General features: G+C 38.3%; 1 protein-coding gene and 1 long non-coding RNA gene across 3 annotated transcripts in view; one reads left to right on the forward strand and one right to left on the reverse strand.

Moving 5' to 3' along the window:
- Positions 1–19,196, forward strand: LOC148801830 (uncharacterized). Of its 2 annotated transcripts, none has more exons than XR_016083964.1 (2): positions 1–7,093; positions 10,919–19,196. It is a non-coding gene; the product is annotated as an uncharacterized LOC148801830 (long non-coding RNA). The 2 variants fall into 2 exon arrangements; XR_016083963.1 differs by lacking the exon at positions 10,919–19,196 and adding an exon at positions 7,959–8,474.
- Positions 18,996–19,696, reverse strand: part of PAPS3 (poly(A) polymerase 3) — a 14,905-nt gene continuing 14,204 nt past the window's right edge. Inside the window, exon 10 of the mRNA XM_010272527.3 lies at positions 18,996–19,642. Coding sequence (XP_010270829.1) covers positions 19,262–19,642 — 381 coding nt within the window. The 3' untranslated portion in view covers positions 18,996–19,261. The remainder of the gene's footprint in view (positions 19,643–19,696) is intronic.

The following is a 19,696-nucleotide window of genomic DNA, read 5'->3' on the forward strand; positions in this document are numbered from 1 at the left end:
TTCGTAGGGAAAAAGATTGGAAGGACTGTAGCCCATCCCCTTCGTTTGGATGGAGAAGCAGAGCGGCGGCGGTTCCGATCCTCCAAACCTCCGGTCGTTCTCTCTCCCTCTCTCTTTCTTCTTCTTTCCTCTTTCTTGTTCCTTCATCCCTCTTCTTCTTCTTTTTCTTCCTCCCCGTCGTTGTTTCCTTAGTCTGGCACCGGCAAGGCTACTTTCGCTGGGATCGCCATCAGCACAAGTATAGTTTCCCAGTACCCCTGCTACAACATTCTTCTCCAAATGGCATCCCCTCCAGTATCATTCGATCCCAAGACTTCAGGTAAACCCTTAACGATTCCCCTGTTTTTCACTTTGAGGTGGTAGTTAAATCTGAAAAAAGAGCCGATGGATCCGGCGTTGAGGTTCTGTTAAATCAGTTTCTCTAGATTCTTGATTCAGACTCCATCCTCTGTATTCTTTCTCTTTCTTTTTCTAAATTCCTCTTATGCTTGCATAGATATATTGCTCTCTTTTAGCTATATTTTATATTCTGCAAGAAATACCTAGGCTCAGATAGAGAAGAGCTGGGGGCTCGGGGTTTGTAATTCTTTTCTAACCTATCGGTTCTTGTAATTCTTTTCTCGGTTACTGCTACTCTATGTTGTATTTAACAAATGCCATTGTTATGATTGAGCCCTGTTTAATTGAGAAGAGCTGGGAGCTCGGGGTTTTGATTTGTTTTTTGTTATGTCTTGCATGATTAAGACCCAATTTAGTATAAATCTTACCCAGTTTCCATAACTTCTAACTTGTTTAGTTTAGATGTTTAATTACAGCAAGTTTCATGTTAGTTGTGTGAGTTGGTTTTTAATTAGGGGGATTTTCTTGTGATAGTTTACTGAAAGCTTTGTTTGGCTTTGGTTATTAATTGTTCTTAGTTAGTCAATGAATTGCTTGCTTTTATTTTCTTTTCTGTGCTTGTTGCAATACCTGTGAGTCCGCTGTTTTTCCGATGTTCACAGACCGGCGACTCGGGAGTTCTTGGACCATAGGTGGGGCCCACTTGGCTTGATAGCCTTTTTTTGTATATACGCATGCTTTTATGTTGATTTTCTTTTATTAGAATAATAATTGTTTATTCCTTGATGAATAGTAGATAGTTGTTTATTGTTTTCTTTCTATAATTCCTTGTTTGTTTGTGCACACTCTACACACACCATTTGCATTAGATTTTAGCATCCTATTTCCTATTCGGAGGGGGCCAGTAGGTGCTGGGCTATTTGGACCGCACCGACAGCCCACAAACCAGCCACCAACCAGAGAAGCCCGTTTGTTCGATGGGTGGAGGTTTGAAGGCTGACGACCTTGTTGGAGCCTTGAGTCTAGGTGTCAAATTCCCCCCCCCCCCCCATGCATCACTGTCCACATGTCAGCCTAGTCAGTCAATTAAGATGTCAGCCACCTCTTCTTTGTTTGTTTGCATGCCCCTTGTGGCGCCCACATCAAATAATAACATAAAATATAAAAAAGATAAAAAGTCAAATAAATAAAAAATCAAGGGTAAAAAAAATAAAAAACCAAATATTAAAAAAATCAAATAAAAATACATATAAAAAGTAAAAACAAAAAAAAAATAAAAAAGGGAATTTTAAGATTTAGTTAAGCACAAATATACATAAAAGAAAATGAAAAAAATAATAAAAAAAATTGAAATAAAAAAGGGAGAAAAAAGAAAAAAAAAGGGAAAAAAAGTAGAAAAGGCAAAATCTCTTGGACACAATCTATTTCTGAAGTTTTGAATCTCAGGCCGAGTGTTTTGGTACTGTTTTTTTTTTGGGGATGTTTCATTTCAGAACTCTGTGATTTACATAAACTTGTTTCATCTCTGTGGCATTTGTGTTAATCTCTTTTCCGTTTCTGATACATGTCTAGACCAGTGTTTTTCTAAAATCATTTTCCTGAGAAACCAGTACTGTTGGACACTAAAGTTGCTTTAGAAGCCAAGCATTTGTATGATGAGGCCAGTTTGTTTACTTGATGGGGAAAGAGGGCTTGCAATCTTAAGACTGGTTTTAGCCTTTTATAAAGAGTGTTTTTCAGTTGAAGATTTTCCAGGTAAGGTGTGGATTCAGGGTAGTATCACTGTGGTCTTGTGCATATTGTTAGCAGACTTTCTGCTGCCTCTATCTATCTTAGGACATAAGCATTGGGAAAAGCTCGGTTTTTCATTACCATGGTTTGCATATGTTTGGCATCCTGATGGATGGCTACTGGTACTGGTTTCCGTTCAAGCTTTCAAAGTCTGCCTCATTGCATGATACTTGATGTTTCATCATTTCTGAGTTCATTTAACTTTTATGTTTAGAGAAGCATTATTCCGTTGAAATAATGAATCAGTAGGCAGAAGTTCTTTATGAGGGTGTTCAATTCACATTTGTTAAAGCAGAAAGTCGTGAAGTACTTTTTTAGCTTGTGAAAAAGAGAGAATTAGCAAAGTTAAAAATCCATGTAATCCAGTAGGCTGAATCTCTCACAAAAAGTGATCAATTCACTGTTGCTATCTGTACATTGAATTTCGCTATGCTCCAGCTGAGTTACTATGTTTGATGAGCCTTGAATTTTGCCTTTAGGATGTAATCTTGTGCTGGTTAGAGGTACCATTCCCTTTTTTTTTTTTTTTTTGAATTGAACTCCATGCACTGACATAAATGATGAAAGGGTAGTTTTGTTTCCAGCTTGTTAATTGAATCATAAAATGCTTATTTTTAATGCATGATGGGGCCTCTAATTGGCATCAGCTTCAACAAGTTTTATTTGATTTCATTATCTTTTCTTGACTGTACATTGTTACTGGAGGGAATAGACATGGTAGTAAGTTGTTTAAGACTCCATGGTTGTTGAGTTGAGAGCATATATATGTACCTTATACATGCTTTTTCCCTCCTTTCATCTGCATTACCATACTTGTAAAAAGGAAGGGGGCTTCAGGTCATAGTATGTTTCTGTTAACTTGATACTTTTACACATTTTACTGAATTTCAAGTGGAGAGATCACTCGGCTTTTGGTTTCAACTGACCATTAAAATGAAGTTTTTCATATCTTGAGCCTTAGAGATTTTGCATCAATTCATTCCATCTTTTGTTGGTTACACTGGTGAATGAATTAAACACTGCTAGAGAGGGCTTAGAGTTAGCTACTGTGACCTGTTGGTTTCAAGACAAACTTTCAATAGCACAGAGAGGATTCTTGGAGTAATCGTGATTACTGCACTTGCCTTGACTACAGTGAGCCACTTTTACAGAACAGATATGGCGTTAAGGTGGCTTTTCTAATCATATGTTGATCGAATTTGAAAATAACCTCTGGTATTACATATGGGTCTTGAGAAGTTGGCATATATTGTACACATTCTTCGGGCATATCTTCTTATTTTTTGTATGTGATTTTGATGCCGTGTTGTTGAATTCTAATAGAACAAAAAGGCAACTGTGAAAATTCTTTGGACAGTCTTTCCTTGGTTACTCTTCAAGCTTGGGTCATCGGATCGATGGTCACCTCTCAGCTCCAAGTCACAGTCAGTTAGTCTTCAATCTCCCGCTTAATTCCCCTTGCGTACATTGATATCACTTGTCGGCACATGGCAGGATGACCTACTCTGTCTCAGATTTATCTCCATTACCAACAATTGGTATGTAGTCCCAAAGGCTTGGGATTATGTTAATGCTACACAAGTTTTATTTTCCTCTCATCTATCCGGGTTTGGAGTTTCTCTTATAACATTGTGGGTTCCTCAAGATAGCAAACTATGCTGGTAGTAGCCTTTGGTAACAAGTGGTAATAGGCCATGTGCGTGCTGAAAACATGGTTAGTGGTAAGCCTCCCTTGGTGACACATCAGTAGTAGATTAGTAGCATATAAGCAAGTGTTCCTCCAGCTGTAACAAATGGCTTAGCCACTATATGCTAGTATTCCCCCAGTTGTAACAAGTGGCTTAACTATTTCAATCCTTTCCATCAATGGAATTAGGGGGCAGGCCTTAGTAGCCTTTTCATGCATCACGCAAGTGTCGTTCAACTCTCTCGACCATCATCTCCCCCTAGTGGACTGTGCCCCAGCTAGTTGAATTCCTACATCGACAGGCGAAAGGCAACCCAGAAATATGTCTCAGAAGTTGTAGCCTTGAGCAACTAACAATCTTGATTGAGTGGTGGGCCCAGTTTAATTCTGTCCCAAGAAATGTTGATGGAAACTTCAATCTACACTAGTTTCAGCTTACTAGGCCACTTTTCTTGTGGTTACATGTAATTCCATTGAGTCTCTAGCGCAATATGGGGACCTATTGGACTAATCAGATCCTAGCCAAAATAGTTGGTGTGAACATATGCTTTTGATAGCAATTGATTAATTTCTTTCATTTCACTGTTTGTTTAAGTGTTGATTTTGAGTGGATAATTGAATATTTGCTTTTTTTTATTTATTTGTTTTTTAGGTAGAAATAGAAAATAATGGAGCCATTTCATGATCGATAGTGATGTTTTTTTATATCACGTATAGGCCAGGAATATGTTTAGGCATGTATCTTGAATGATTATTTATATTCATTTTTTATGATTTTGAAGCTATGCCTTCTACTTATTGTTATAAATGAGCATCCGCATATTGTATATCATCATTAGAATTCTAGAATCCCACTATTCTATTAGGAGGGAGTCCGGTACACTTGGGCCATCGGGACTAGGCACCTAATAAGACTGATGGAAAGGCTCTCAACCAGTCACCATCCTGAGAAACCCCTATGGGTGGAGGTTTGAAGACTGGTGGCCTTTTAACCATGATTTAGATATCACACTCCAAATCCATTCGCATCATTTGTGTGTTAGCCTAGATTCTAGGATAGCCACCTTGTGTGTGATACCTTTGCATAATCAATCTTAGAGGGTCCTATTAGGAGTGAAAAAAGGGGGAAAATAAAATCCAAAAATTTAAAAAAAAAAGGAAAATAAAAAAAAACAAAATGAAAACTATAGAAAATTGTAAAAAAAATGAGAAAATCCAAAAAGAAGAAAATACAAAATACAAAAAAGAAAAAAGAAAAAAGAAAAAAAACCTAAATATAGAAAAATGGACAATCTCAAATAAAGGAGTGAAAAAATCCAAATTATAAAAATGGAAAATTTAAAAAAAAAAACAAAAAGGGGAAAAGAAAATTCCAAAATGCGAAAAAAAAAGAAAAAATCCAAAATATAAAAAAAGGAGAAAATCCAAAATCCATAAAAAAAAGAAAAGTTAAAACACAAAAAAGGGAAAATACAAAATGCAAAATGCAAAAAAAAAGAGAAGAAAGAAACAAAATACAAAAAAAATAGAAAATCAAATGAAAAAGGAAAATCCCAAAATCAATACAAAAAGGGAAAATCCAAAATACAAAGAAAAAGAGAGAAAACAAAATACAAAAATGGGGATATATAAAATAAAATAAATGGGAAAATACAAAATCAAAAAGATGAAAAGAAAAAAATCTAAAATTCAAAATATAAAAAATTTTGGGAGGGAAAATTCAAAAAAATAAAAAAGAGGGAGGAAAAATGCAAAAGTCAAAATAAAAAAGAAAAGAAAAGAAAAGGAAGTACTTCCTAACTGGGTTGTATTGACAAGAAAGCACCATTGAGAGTTTTCGACCAATTCCTCATTAGAAAATCAATTACTAAGTCGTGGTACAAAGTCCTTTCCAAAACGGTGACGCTCACTAAACGGTAACGTCACCCATGCCATGTCAGTATAATAGGATCGTATATGGAGAGAATCCAAAAGGGATAAGATTTTTCAATAATGATCCCTTAATAATGGAAAAATCTTTCTTAAAACATCCTTTTTACTAATAGGAAAGAACAATTACACAATACAATCATAACTCTGACCTAGGGTTGAGACTCTCCTTCTCTCATTTCTTCTCCCACTATCCACAGCGGCCATTATCCTCTCACTTCTTCTCTCTCCATAGCCTTCCCCTTGGGACCTTGAGAGACTGACCAACCTCCCTAGCCTTAACACCTTATTACATACGGTAAAATCTGTAGTTCCTCTCGTATCACTCGGTGGGATGTGATTCAGCGTGAAGGAATTTTTTTTTCCCTCAAGAAGTTGATGTCGGTCGGATGCTGAGGAGAATTGCCTCGCGATTACAACATCGTCAATGACAGAAATTTCGGGAATTGGGCAGCAGGATCACCTAGTATCATCTTGGCTTGCAATCGGTGGTTACAGAATAAATCAGATTTCTCCAAAGAACGGCAGAGGTCTCGCTATGATCTCTCATATAGTGCCATCGATGCCACGACTCATGAGCCTTTTCTTCAATTCCGGACCTGCAAAGGAAATTTATTCTTTCTTGCTCTTTTTCTGTCTTTTATTACCCTTTGCAGACCTATTGTTTATGTAAACGAACAGATTAATAACCTCATGTTTGGTAGCATCATCGACACTTGTTTTAGACCTATTCTCTTTTTTTTATTGTAAGCCCACACCGCCCAGAATTCGAAGATTTATGAACAGAGGCCTTTCAGCTTAGTCTTCAATGGCAGAAGATTTTCAGTTTGCATCTCGTCCGAACAAGAAGCAGAAATACGGAGATCAAACGTTCCCTCCCTCTTCTCATCTCCTCCGTCTCTATCCCATCTCTCTCCGTCCTTTCCTAACAGGCCTTGCATAAAGACCTTTGTCTCTCTGGTTTTGTAGGAATTCAAACATTTTTCTTTCTAGATTTTGAAATCTTTCAATTTGATTTTGCTTCTCCGTACCATTAGTCGGCAAACCCCTAATACTTTTTTTTTTGGGGGGGGGGGGGCGGGTTGGCTTTCTTCCTCCCTCCCGCCTTTTCTCGTCTGTTCGATTATCACACATCCCTTGCTTCGGAACTTCGTCGGGTGACGACATTCCAACAAACCCTTGGCCGATGGTAGCTCAAGAAGAGAGAGTCAGAGATATGCATTGCTTAGCTGAGAAGAGAGAGTTATCAGAGATACCAGACCCCATTTCTTTTCGCCTCTGCTAAATTTTGAAATGTTGAAGCCTATTGATCATGTCAGCAACCATCCGAGTTCGGCAACTATTTACGTAAGGAATTGTGTTCTTCTTACTCTTCCATTTACCTCAACTTTGAATGATTTTCAGTTATGGGACTTTCTTGAATTGACTGTGTTTTTATATTGCTGAAGTTAACACTGATTTTTTTTTGGATTTATCTAATTTGCTTTTAATGGAATGTTGTTCATGTCCCATAGTTAGGACTGCAAAAACAAGATAGAGACAGCTTTGAGGTTACATTGATAATTTTGTATTTATATGATATTCTTTTAAATGGAATGTTGATAATTTGCTTTTAATGGAATGTTGTTCATGTCCCATAGTTAGGACTGCAAAAACAAGATAGAGACAGCTTTGAGGTTACATTGATAATTTTGCAAGGTAGCTTTGATGATTGATTTAGGGATTTTGATTGTTGGTAGGTTTTCTTCTGTACTTTGACTTTCTGCATTTGATCTCGTTATAGATTTCACGTGTAGTAATTAATTAGATACTAAGTGAAGTTTGATCCATCGGGTATTTAACTTATTAAGTTGTTAAAAGAGATTAGTTTTCAATTATTTGGGGCTTTGTTTTAGTTGGTGATTCATTTCCAAATACAGAATGAAGATAAACAAACTATATTTTTTTTTTTTAATTTCAGCATCCCAATAGAAAAAACCAAGCAAATTTGTAGGGTTTCAAATGCATTTCCTCTACGAAATATAAATGTCGTCAATGGATCTAACCTCCTAAATATTGATCCCATGAAAGAATGTTTTAACCTGGACATAGAATTCAAGGAATAGGCAGCTATTTCAATAATCATTCCTGAATCCACACAACAGCCCTGTCAAAATGGCCCCTTTCTGTCATCCCAATCCCTTATATAGGCTTTTAATGATAATTTTGGTAGGTTGAATACTGGATGATAAAGGAAGGTGATGTTTAGGATGATGGCAATGGTGAAACAAGAGTTCAAGAAATAGAAAAATGCAGTGTACGCGACTAAATGAGGACCCCTTCTTTCAATGTGTGCCACTAGTCATTTGTTTCCAGGTTGAATGCTGGTGAGTGAGAAGAGGGAGAAACTAAAACCAGGAAAGAAAGTTATGCCAAGTCCAATAAAAATGCTCTTTCCAAAGAAGGTTATCTGTCATACACGAGGTGTAACATGTAGCTAGTGGTGGCAATTGGGCGGGTTGGGTTGGGTTTGGTTTGGGTTGAATTTTAATCCAATCTATATAACCCGTCAACCCATTAATGACCCTGTTATATAAAATTAAATGGGTTGGGTTCAACCCAAAGCCGCTTTAATCCAATCCAATCCGCCCAAACTCATTAATCTTATATTTATGTACTTGAAACAAAAGACTAACTCCTTTTTAACAAATTAGTCATAGCTTAATGGTAATAGTAGTTGCTTTTTACACAAGTGGTGAAGGTTCAAATTACATTACATGCATGTTTTTATATAAGCAGCAAAGCCATTTAACTATATTCGCATTTTGGATTTGATGAACCACATAGGTTCAAATTGGTTAGATCAACTTGAACTATCTAATTGGATTGTCTTCGAGGTAATCACATCATGTTCAAGAGTGGTTTAACTGTTTAGATCCGAATCAGTCTGATTGGACTAGACCCTAATTAAATCGGTTCGGTCCGGTCGGACAAAACCCGATTGGACCAGTATTGGTTCAATTTGGTTGGGCCAGACCCCGATTGGGTAGGTTCAATCCGGTCGGACCAGATTGGATTGGTTCAGTCAATAGTGGATCGACTTGGGTCAGTTCATATAAGGTTTGTGCACAGGTTTGGGGCTGAACCGATTGGTCTAGAGCAGGTCAAAATAAGTAAATAGGACCAGCCCTAATAAGTTTGGGTCAACCCTTATTGGTATATATTGGATTGGGTCAAACCGTATTGAACTGGTCCAAACTTGGGTCAAATTGATTTGGATTTATATTGGGTGAAATGTATTGATTAAGACAAAACTAAATTTAGTCAATAATTAATAAAAAATTGATACATTGATTATAAATTATTTAATTCAAATGAAAAAAATAAAAAAAAAATAAGGATTTAATACTAATATTTGTAATGGTTAACCTAACGACTATCCACAACCCAACCCATTTAAATAGGCAGATTGAGTGATGGGTTGATCGATCACATAACCCGCCAATTAAATGGGCGGATTAAATACTGAGGTGGCAATTACTGTCATCACATTACTCAAGCACTGTCCATATATTCTCAGTTCAGCACATTCCAAAACCATTGACATATAAAACAAAAATTAGTTTTCACCTTCACGGGAAACTGCAAGATCCCATCACTGTCATCACATTTTCTTTTTTGTTTTGAATTTTCGTGTATAGTTTTACGTTCCATTAGTCATCTTACAGTAGGGAGTCATCATTGGTCTGTTTTTTTTATTGCAAAGGAAATATGATCTGTCCCTTTGCATATTGGTTGAAGCTATTGGATGTTCAGTCCCTTAATTAGAAGCTGCCCCTTTCGTCAAGGGCAGTTTCACTTATTGATAGGCACCTTAATGATCAAAGCATCCTTCTTCGTCCTCCTGAATTTTTTTTTTAACAGATTGAACTTGTAGGAGACCTGCTCAAGGTTGCCGGCTGGAAGTTGGGACTAATTACACTGATAATAACTACACTGATTTTTTTTAAACAAATTAAACTTCTAAGAATCTCAAAATAACTACACTGATAATAAAAATCTCAATGGAACATTAGTGGTAGGATCATTCATTTTAGTAGATATTAACAAACTAAGTTAAGAGACCTGTCAATTAAGATACCCTTTCTTGCTCGGCACATCATTAAGAATCTCAATGATGCTCTACCCAATGATGAAGCAGGGGGTTCTGCCATCATATCGCCGAAATTAATAGAGCAACTTAGAACCATGTAATTCATGATAAAAGTCCAGAATAAAAAATTGTATAGATGGACGACACCAATGAGCAAATTGAAGACAAAAAAAAAACTATTGATTGATGAGGTTATCGGCAAAGTTGTTGCATACTCAGATGGCCAAGTGGACCCGTCGGAATTTAAGGAGTGGCAGCTTCAGGTAAATATCACTGTTGTTGTGAACAATTGTCATTCCTGATGGCTATATCATGCCATCACTGTACCTTGTTGTTTGAAACCTGATCCAAACGGGAGTTGAGTCCTCTGTATACAAGATAGCCAAGTGAATAAAATAAAACAATTTACTAAAAGCCTTGCTGGCCGATGGCTGATGAAAGACCTTTTCTTTTTGGCTAGACTGCTTACTAGCAATGATTGTTGCCCATGTTTTTTACCATCCTGGTATTCACTTGAATAGGCAAGAGAATTTCATCTCATGTGAATACAGGGATACTAGTTATTTTAACTAGATAATGAACCTGGGTAAGTAGTGTGTTAATTTGCATTTGGAGTATGAACCAAAAGGGTATTTTCTTTTAATTGATTTGTACGAGGCTTTCAGATTTAAGGGTAGTGAATCAAAACAGAAAATGGAGGCTAAGAAAATGATTAGTTAATTATGTCTACACTATTAACGCAGGATGATGTATCTTGAGGTTAACATTCTACACACTTGTACTTGGTAGCCCATTAGGTTCTATTGTACAGTAGCAGAAGCGGACTTATTTTGTATCTGATAGCATTAACTTTGTATACCACTAATAAATCATTTAAATGTAGGGAAACATAGTAATTCTTGAGTCCTTTGCCACAGGTTTCTTTAATCTAACATTTTGATTTGTATATTTTTAGCATATTAGGACTAGTCCCAAGTCATACGATTTTATTTTGCTATTTCTTTTGCTTAATAGTTTTTGTTATGCGGAATAAACTGTAGATTCATGGTATATGCTTTCAAAGCCCTGGCAACCCCGAGCACTCTCATTTTGTGGCCAGTTCCACGATGCCACATGCTTCATGCGAAGGTCCTAGCAATCATAAGCATCTTTACAAAGTGCTTGACACCCCGGACATCTCAGCTATAAGCCCCGGCCCCCCAGGCATCTTTACAAAGCCTTGAACACCCCGGGCATCTCAGCTATAAGCCCCGGCCCCCCAGGCATCTTTACAAAGCCTTGAACACCCCGGGCATCTCAGCAACAAGCCCCAGCCCACCAGGCATCTTCACAAAGTCCAAGCAACCCCAGGCATAGACAAAAGCCCTGGCAACCCCTGACACAAATGTAAACGGAACCAGCACCCTCTAAATTTATATCCCTCGCCCATAAGAATATAACAACCTTAATAATCATTTGTTTATATATTTTGGGGTTGGACTATAATACTGAGAAACAAGGGTTAAAGTATCGACGCAGGCCAATATGCCAACTTGTATCGATACTTTTTTTAGGTTTTATTTTCTTTTTTGAAACTGGTTCAAAGTGGTTGGTTTAAGACCTCGCTAGTCTCTGAACCAGTGTCTAACCCTATACTACCCCTAAAGGGGCATATCGAGAAGCCATCAACACGATACGTATCTACCTATACATTGTAAGGCATGATATCTAAAAAGGTAAGGACCAATCAACCAATACCATAAATGTATTAACCAATACGGGGTATTTATTGAAACTCGTTGGTGAATTTTTTGTCAGCTTTTGTTGTGCTCTCTCTCTCTCTCTCTCTCTCTCTCTCTTCTTGAAACAAAATTACCTCAAACCCTTTGCAAACCAAAAAAAAAAAAAAAAAATCAAGATCCTAGGTATTTGAAATCTGAGTAGTGTCATGTAGATAAAACCCTTGAGCACCAGAATTTAACCACAGCAGCACTAACATCTCCACAAGTCGCAACATATCCAATAAAATACTAAGGTAAATGTAGGGAGTAAATTGGTTTTCTTTGTTCATTATACCCACAAGTCCTCCAATATGCTTTAAAATCCTTTCCACTCCTAGGATCAAAATCAGCATCCGAAACCTTTTTAGCTTGTACAACGAAGATGGGTTTTATGGTAGAACCTTGTTGCTCGGGCTACTTCTATGTGGCCGACGACTTAGAGGTCGTAATGGAGGATTTTTACTGAATGAAGACTTAGATGACGATCTGATTAGGCCTACTTGGGGGAAGATTGGGTACTGAGCAAGGTTGATTGCTGAGTTGGGTGGCTCTTCGGAGAAACCTGCAAGGAATCAATGTTAGAGGACCCGGGGTGGCTAACCCGGCGAGGTCACTCCGATGATTAAGCTAGTACTCTCGTAGTAGGTCGCGAGCTAAAAAATCAAAAAGTATGAGAGCTAGAATGTGCTTACACGCCTCCCTCTTGTGTCATCGGGGTTGGTGCCTTTATATAGGCATTGTTTGGTGTGGGCCTCAAACACCGCATCCGACATTTCTGGGAGGTCGTGCCTAACCGGTCTGAGATCCTCGGAGGTAACCGCCATGCACATTGACCATCCTGCTGAACATTTTCTATGTGGGCCAACTTCCGAGAAACCTGGGAGCGTCGGATATGCAAGCCGTATTTTTCGGTGAGCACATCTCGTAGGGCACCCCCTGGTCCCCAGTCAGGTCGGGAAGCCCTTAAGGGAGGTCACTCCTCCCGTTGAGGTCACTTAGGCCGGGAACGAGGTGCTACAAGCTGACCCTGCACGAGGTGCTGCAAGCAGACCTAAGTTGTGGTCGAGCTCGCTAGGTCGGTGTAAAGGCAAGTCGCCATGTTGGCGGTGAAGGCAGTGTTAGACAGTGTATGCTCTTAGCTCCAATCAGAATGATGTACATTATGACATTTAATGTAAATGAATAAAGTACATATTTGATTCATGTTATTATGGTGTGTTTCTGTGTAATACCCTTAGACTGGATACTTATGAGACTCGTGTTAGTTTAGAATTTTCACAGCCATTGGATAGATTTGGGGAGATTTATCCTGCCAAGGCTGACACTGATGTGCCGCCAAGTTGGTTGGGGTGGCTTGTCTCAGCTGCCAAGGTGAGACCTGAGGTACATGTAGTGTGGGTTTTCTTGAAACCCTGAACCGGACCAGAATTCCAATATTGCCCTGAACCTTTGAGATAGATGAGCAAAACTGAAATGTTACACCTGACCCCTAGACTCGATTATGATACTACACTAGGTGTCGGATTAGGCTATCCTTGATATGCCAATCAGTGAGATCCTTAGAGGGGGTCAAAACCTGGGTATGTTGGGATAGTCCGAGAATTCATCTGAGTGGGTGATCAGAGTGACATGATCAGTCCCTTTGTCGGACAAAGTGAATGACCGGGGATGCACTCTCTCTGATGGAAACCTAAATTGTCGGCAGTTGATTTCAACCGTTGAAATTTGTTTTGCAAAATACATTTATATAGAGATATACATGTATATTATGGTTTTAAAATGTTTGCAAAAGGTTTTAATTCCCGAGATCCATCTAAGTAGAGAGTGCAGCACTGTACCTTGCAGCCGAGGGAGAGGTCATCTCTTGTCGAGCAGTGTTTGACCATTATGGGCTGAGAGGTTAAGTGTAAGACCATTGAGGGTAATACCTGATGGGCTAATCTTGCATCTGCCCATAGTCCTTGGGTTTTTATAAGGTGGCTTAACCCATGGACCATTTTGTGTAAATGTTGGGCCCATTAAGAGTCTATGGTGATGGACTCAGGGGTTCACTGTCTCCTACAGTGAATTCGGTCATGCTTTGTAACAGAGGCTGGGCTGAACCCATGTGGTTGATGTGTAGATCAATGTTTGGGCATCATGCCATACAAGGATATCCAACTAGGCAGTAGTTTGGAGGGTAAGTGAGCAAATGGACTTAATGGACCTAAAGCCCAATTCGAACTGGCTTAATGAGATTAATTAAAAGGGGGCAGTTCTGGGATTTAGATCAGCAGATAGGATAAGGAATTGTCCTTATCCACTTAGAGAGTCTAGATCCAAATAAATATTTGGATCAAGAAACTCGTAATTAGACTACGATGGTTGATCTTTATCTACAGATAAGATAAGGGATTATCCTTATCTTTTTAAAGAGAGTTCAGATCCAAATACAAGATTTGGATTAGGAAACTCATAATGGGATTAAGATATGCTCTCTTTAAAGGCTATAAATAGAGGAGCAGGGAGAACCTCCAATACACAATTCTCAGCTCATAGATGACAAAGAGAGAAGAAAATGCAGTTCGACTACTCCTGTCTTCTGCTCTTTCTTGCTCTTGCCGCCATACCAGTTCGATCTCCACCTGTGGGAGCGATCAAGAAGTGTTCTTGATATTACCTTTTGGCAAAAAAGGTAATCAGAAGTCATGCTCACTATCCCTCCATCAGATTCTTGTTGAAGAATCAGGTTTTTGCTGAAGAGCCATCTTGTTGATTCTACTTCATCCCACACCGTGTCATCTTCGGTGGAAGTAGTTTTTGAATCTTTTCTTGGGCGTGAACACCTTCATTGGAGGTTATTGTCACTTCGTATCAGGTATAACCCTCCACTCATTTTTTATTTCAGATCTGGTCTGGTTTAGGTTCAAGATTGATCCTTGAAAATGCAGTTTTCTAAAATAGGGAATGTGATTCCAACATGGGAGAGAAATTTTTGAAATTTCGCCCAACCTTCCTGCAGGGTTCGGCCATCCATATGATGGATCTCTCATTCCTTCAGGCAGGTCGCCAAATCGGCAGTAAACTCAGGTCACCAGATCGGCGGTAAACGCAGGTCGCCAGGTCGATAAAAAGAAGATATCCAAACAGAATTAATGGTTCTGTTTCATGAAATTTTGATCATTCAATCCATCTCCTAGGATCAAAAATCCTTTTCACTCCTAGGATCAAAATCAGCATCCGAAACCTTTTTGGCTTGTAAAATGATGAAGGTATTTTTGGTAGCACCTTGTTGTTCAGACTACTTCTAGGTGGCCGAAAACTCAGAAGCCGAAGTGGAGGATTTTTGTTGGATGAGGACTTGGATAATAAGTTGACTAGGTCGAGTTGGGGGGTAGATTAGGTGTCGAGCAAGGTTGATTGCTAAGCTAGGTGGCTATTTAGTGAAACTACAAGGAATAAGTATTAGATCACCCAGGGTGACTAACCCGGGAAGGTCGCTCTGATGATAAAGTTAGTACTCTCCTAGTAAATCACGAGCTAAAAAATCAGAAAGTATGAGAGCTAGAATGTGCTTATGCGCCTCCCTCTTGTGTCATTGGGGTTGCTAACTTTATATAGGCATTTTTTGGTGTGGGTCTCACGCACCGCATCCGAGATTTCCGGGAGGTCGTGCCTAATCGGTCTGAGATCCAAGGAGGTAACCGCCATGCATGTTGATCATCCTCCGGAACAGTCGATACGTGGGCCAACTTTCAAGAAGCCTGGAAGCATCAAGATATGCAATCCAAATATGTCGGTGAACACATCTTGCAGGTCACCACCTGGTCCCTAGTCAGGTCGAGAAGCCCTCAAGGGAGGTCACTCCTCGTGTCGAGGTTACTTTGGCCAGTGGCGAGATGCTATAGGCTGACTCAGGACAAGCTGCTGCAAGCCAACCTAAGTTGTGGTTGAAGTCGCTAGGTCAGCGTAAAGGCAAGTCGCCAAGTCGATGGTGAAGGCAGGTCGCCAATTCAGTTGTAAACGCAAGTCGCCAGGTCGGGGTAAAGATGAGCCGCGATATAGGACTCCAAATCCTCACTTAGGTGGTGTCTACATGTTATCTAGCTATTCTGAGATGCCATGTGTCACAATGTCATTGCAGGGCCAAATCCGCCGTCATCATACAATAGATAATGCAATTCTTCCTCGAGGACCTTCACAACTGTTGTTGATATTCTTAGCAAAGTCCTATTCAACAGAATCTATATCTATGAAGATATTCTTACTAGGATTTAAGCCCCAATAAAACACAATATTAGTCTCTGTTGCATCTATGCTAACATATTCAATCGGATTGGGATCACAAAATCCTTGCACCTCCTCCAACTGTAGACAAGTTTGAAGTATAAAGACTCAAGAATCAGAATTAACAGAGCTTTACAATATGGAGAAAAAGAGGTCATGAAGGGAAGATGATGCTTGCCTTGACAAGAAGACAACGAATGCTCGACTTCACCCAACCAACCCAATCGCCCAATGCATCTAGGTTTGAAGCAGACAGGAAGATCCAGACAAAACACTTGTATCTCTTTGTGAAGCAGAAATGTTCAAACAGGCTACTCCATGCAAAATTTGGCCTCAAAAGGTCCTACAATTAAATAAATAATGCATGATTTCAATAGGAAGAAAAATCAAATTCTAACCAACCTAACCAAGACCAAAGGACATTCAACTGCTAGTCATATGGAATGAAAGTAAAAGAAATACAAAAACAAAAATTAACCAACCTAACACTTCTGCAGCCAGATAGTCAACCCAAATTTTGATTATATGAAGGCACAAAATATCGATAAAAAGAAGATATCCAGACAGAATTGATGGTTCTGTTTCATGAAATTTTGATCATTCAATCCATCTACCATGTCAAGCCCTTTGACTAAAATTCAAAAGTATCATTGCACCTCCAGCAGTGACTAGGTTCATGATTTCCTACTTTCAAAATTCGAGGAGTTAATGCACATAATTATGGTTTTCTGGATGATATGTATATATTCCCATTCCCGCCTAAAACCAAACACACTATGGGAATAGACCATTCCAATTCTGATTTTGAACGATTTTTTTTTTTTATGGCTGCAAACTAAATGGATCTTAAAAGAAATTATATCTCCTCCCTTTAAGGCCCTGTTCGTTTCCCGAATTCTAAGGAGGGAAAGATGGTGAATGGTATTACGGTTCCCACTAACCATTTTTCTCATGTTCTTTTCAAGTTTTTTGTAGGATCCATATAAAAGACACATCCCCTAGGTAAATCCATCTCTGACTTGGGTAAGTAAATTTTCCGATGTGGAGAGGAAATGGGGGAATTCAAAACAAGGTTCAAAGTATCGACACAGGTCGATATCATATCGGTGCTTTCTTTTAAGTTTTGTTTATTTTTTTCAAAACCAGTTCAGAGGGGTTAGTTTAAGTTCTGACTACCCTCTAAACGATGGCCTGACCCGATACAGGCCGATATGTATCGATACTTTGAACCTTGATTCAAAACTCTCAAAAATAGCCCTTTCGGAAGTGATTAGGGCTCAAAATCTTCTTGCAAACTCCATTCACAGCCACTGCTTCCTCCATCAATGACATTGCACATCTATCTTTGCGGTTGCCACCGCTTTACCACCCCCAAATTCTCTCATCTCTCCTACTCAAGCTTTCCTCCACTAAAGCTCCCATTGAAACCACAAGTCTTACGTATTCTCAGTCAAATTGATCTTGTTTCATTTCAACAATTTTTTAATAACTTATAATTTATTTCCTTGTTATGGCTTTTTTGTGGTAAGATGCAGAGTTTGTAATCAATGAACCCCCATGAAAAACAAGAGGAGCAAATCATTTTTTTTGTTTGCCAAAGCTTCAGAACTGGTCCATTTGAGTTTCAAATGTGAACTTTCTCATTTTTTGTTTGCCAAAACAACTCTTTAAAACACCATGTTGCAGTGGAGTCTACAGTTGGATTGTGCTGAAGAACTCAGGTGGATTTGGAATCATAATGTCCTACCCTACCACATTGCATTGTTTTTGAACGAAACAAAAGAAAATCATAACCTAATAAAATAAGGTCGAATCTAGGTGCAGTATAACTTGAAATCGTTTGATCTAAGTATGGACGTAACATTCTCTAGCAACCAAGTAGGTCGAGTACTAAGCAAAGTAGATCTAATACTGCATTAATAACCTAGTATGCGTTTGGTTCCATTGGCATTTATTGAAAAAACACTACCACATCAGCATCGCCATATAGGCATTGGCATTTATACCATATGAAGAAAAATGAAACAACTGTTTGGTTTCACCATTTATCAAATAAATAGTAAAAAACCGAAACGCTTTGATTTTTGTGCATGGGGCATTTGGGTAAACGCCAAATTCTTGTTTCCCCCAACGCCCCAACATTTCTTGAAACCAAATGCTGATGTGTCACACTTTAATAGGTATTAATCTGAGGTGGAGAATAAAAAATGTTTAAAGTGAAACCCAGTCAAACAACAAAAACATGAACCAAACAATAAAAAATGTTTAAAGTGAAAAAGTATAAATAACGTTTCAAGTGAAAAGGCACAAATAAACAGCCACCCATAAACGTAAATGGAACCAACACCCTCTAAATTTACATCCCTCATCCATAAGAATATAACATTCGTAATCATCAGTTGTTTATATATTTTGGGGTTAGACTATAATACCAAGAAGCAAGGGTCAAAGTATCAACACAGGCCGATACATCAACTTGTATCGGTACTTTTTTTAGATTTTTTTTTTTTTTTGAAACTGGTTCAGAGTGATTGGATTAAGACCCAGCTACCCTCTGAACCAATGTCTAACCCGTTACAACCCCTAGAGGGGCGTATCGAGAAGCCATCAACACTATACGTATCGATACTTTGAACCTTGACGAAAAGACATGATATCTAAAAAACCATTGACCAATCAACCAATACCATACATAAATATATTAACCAATACGGGGTACAGGTGCATTTTTGGTCAAAGCTTTTCCGTTTCCAGATTTTCCTCTTTTCTCTCTTGCACTTAAATGTGTTTAGTTGTCAATAGAAAATAAGAGAAATGAAAAGTTCAAGCAAAATTCTTAAAAAATTGTGTTGGATTTTGAATATTTAACACGCTTGATTCGATACCACATTGGAGTAAACAAATTGATTGTTTAAATTTTCAATTTGTTTTGCAAAAAGGCACAGATTCATCGCTTGTTCTCAGATTAGTAGAGTCTTATCCATCATATTCTAATATTAATGAAAAGGAATTTGGCCTCGTTTTGCCGATTGAAATTGCTTCTCCAAACTATGCATGATAAGATATAATTTGAGACTTATGGTATAGCAAGAAAAGAATCATGTATATATAATCAGATATTGAAAGAATTACAATAAATGTATGCATTTACCTTGGTTTCTCACCCTATTCACCCTCCCCATTTCACATGGGTTTATAAGTATGCTTGTCCACCAGTTTACTTTTGTTGTGCTATCTCTCTTCTCTAAACAAAATTACCTCAACCCCTATGCAAAAAAAAAAAAAAAAAGAACTCAAGATCCCAAGTATTTGAAACCTAAGTAGTGTCATGTAGGTAAAACCCTCGACCACTGCAATTTAACCCCCAACAGCACTAACATCTCCATAAGTCGCAACATATCCAATAAAATACTGAGGTAAATGCTGAGAGTAAATTGATTTTCTTTGTTCATTATACCTAAAAATCCGCCAATATGCTTTAAAATCCTTTCCACTCTCAAGATCAAACTCAACATTCGAAACCTTTTTAGCTTGTACAATAGATAATGCAATTCTTCCTCGAGGGCCTTGACAACCATTGTTGATATTCTTAACAAAGTCCTGTTCAACAAAATCTAAATCTATAAAGATATTCCGACCAGGCTTTAAGCCCCAATAAAACACAATATTAGGCTCTGTTGCATCTATATCAACATATTCAATCGGATTGGGATCACAAAATCCATGCACCTCCTCCAACTGTAAAAAAGATTGAAGTATAAAGACTCAAGAATCAGAATTAACAGAGCTTTG

This window comes from Nelumbo nucifera, chromosome 3 (genome assembly GCF_055504915.1).
Source record: "Nelumbo nucifera cultivar China Antique chromosome 3, China Antique-T2T, whole genome shotgun sequence".
Classification (NCBI taxonomy): Eukaryota; Viridiplantae; Streptophyta; class Magnoliopsida; order Proteales; family Nelumbonaceae; genus Nelumbo; species Nelumbo nucifera.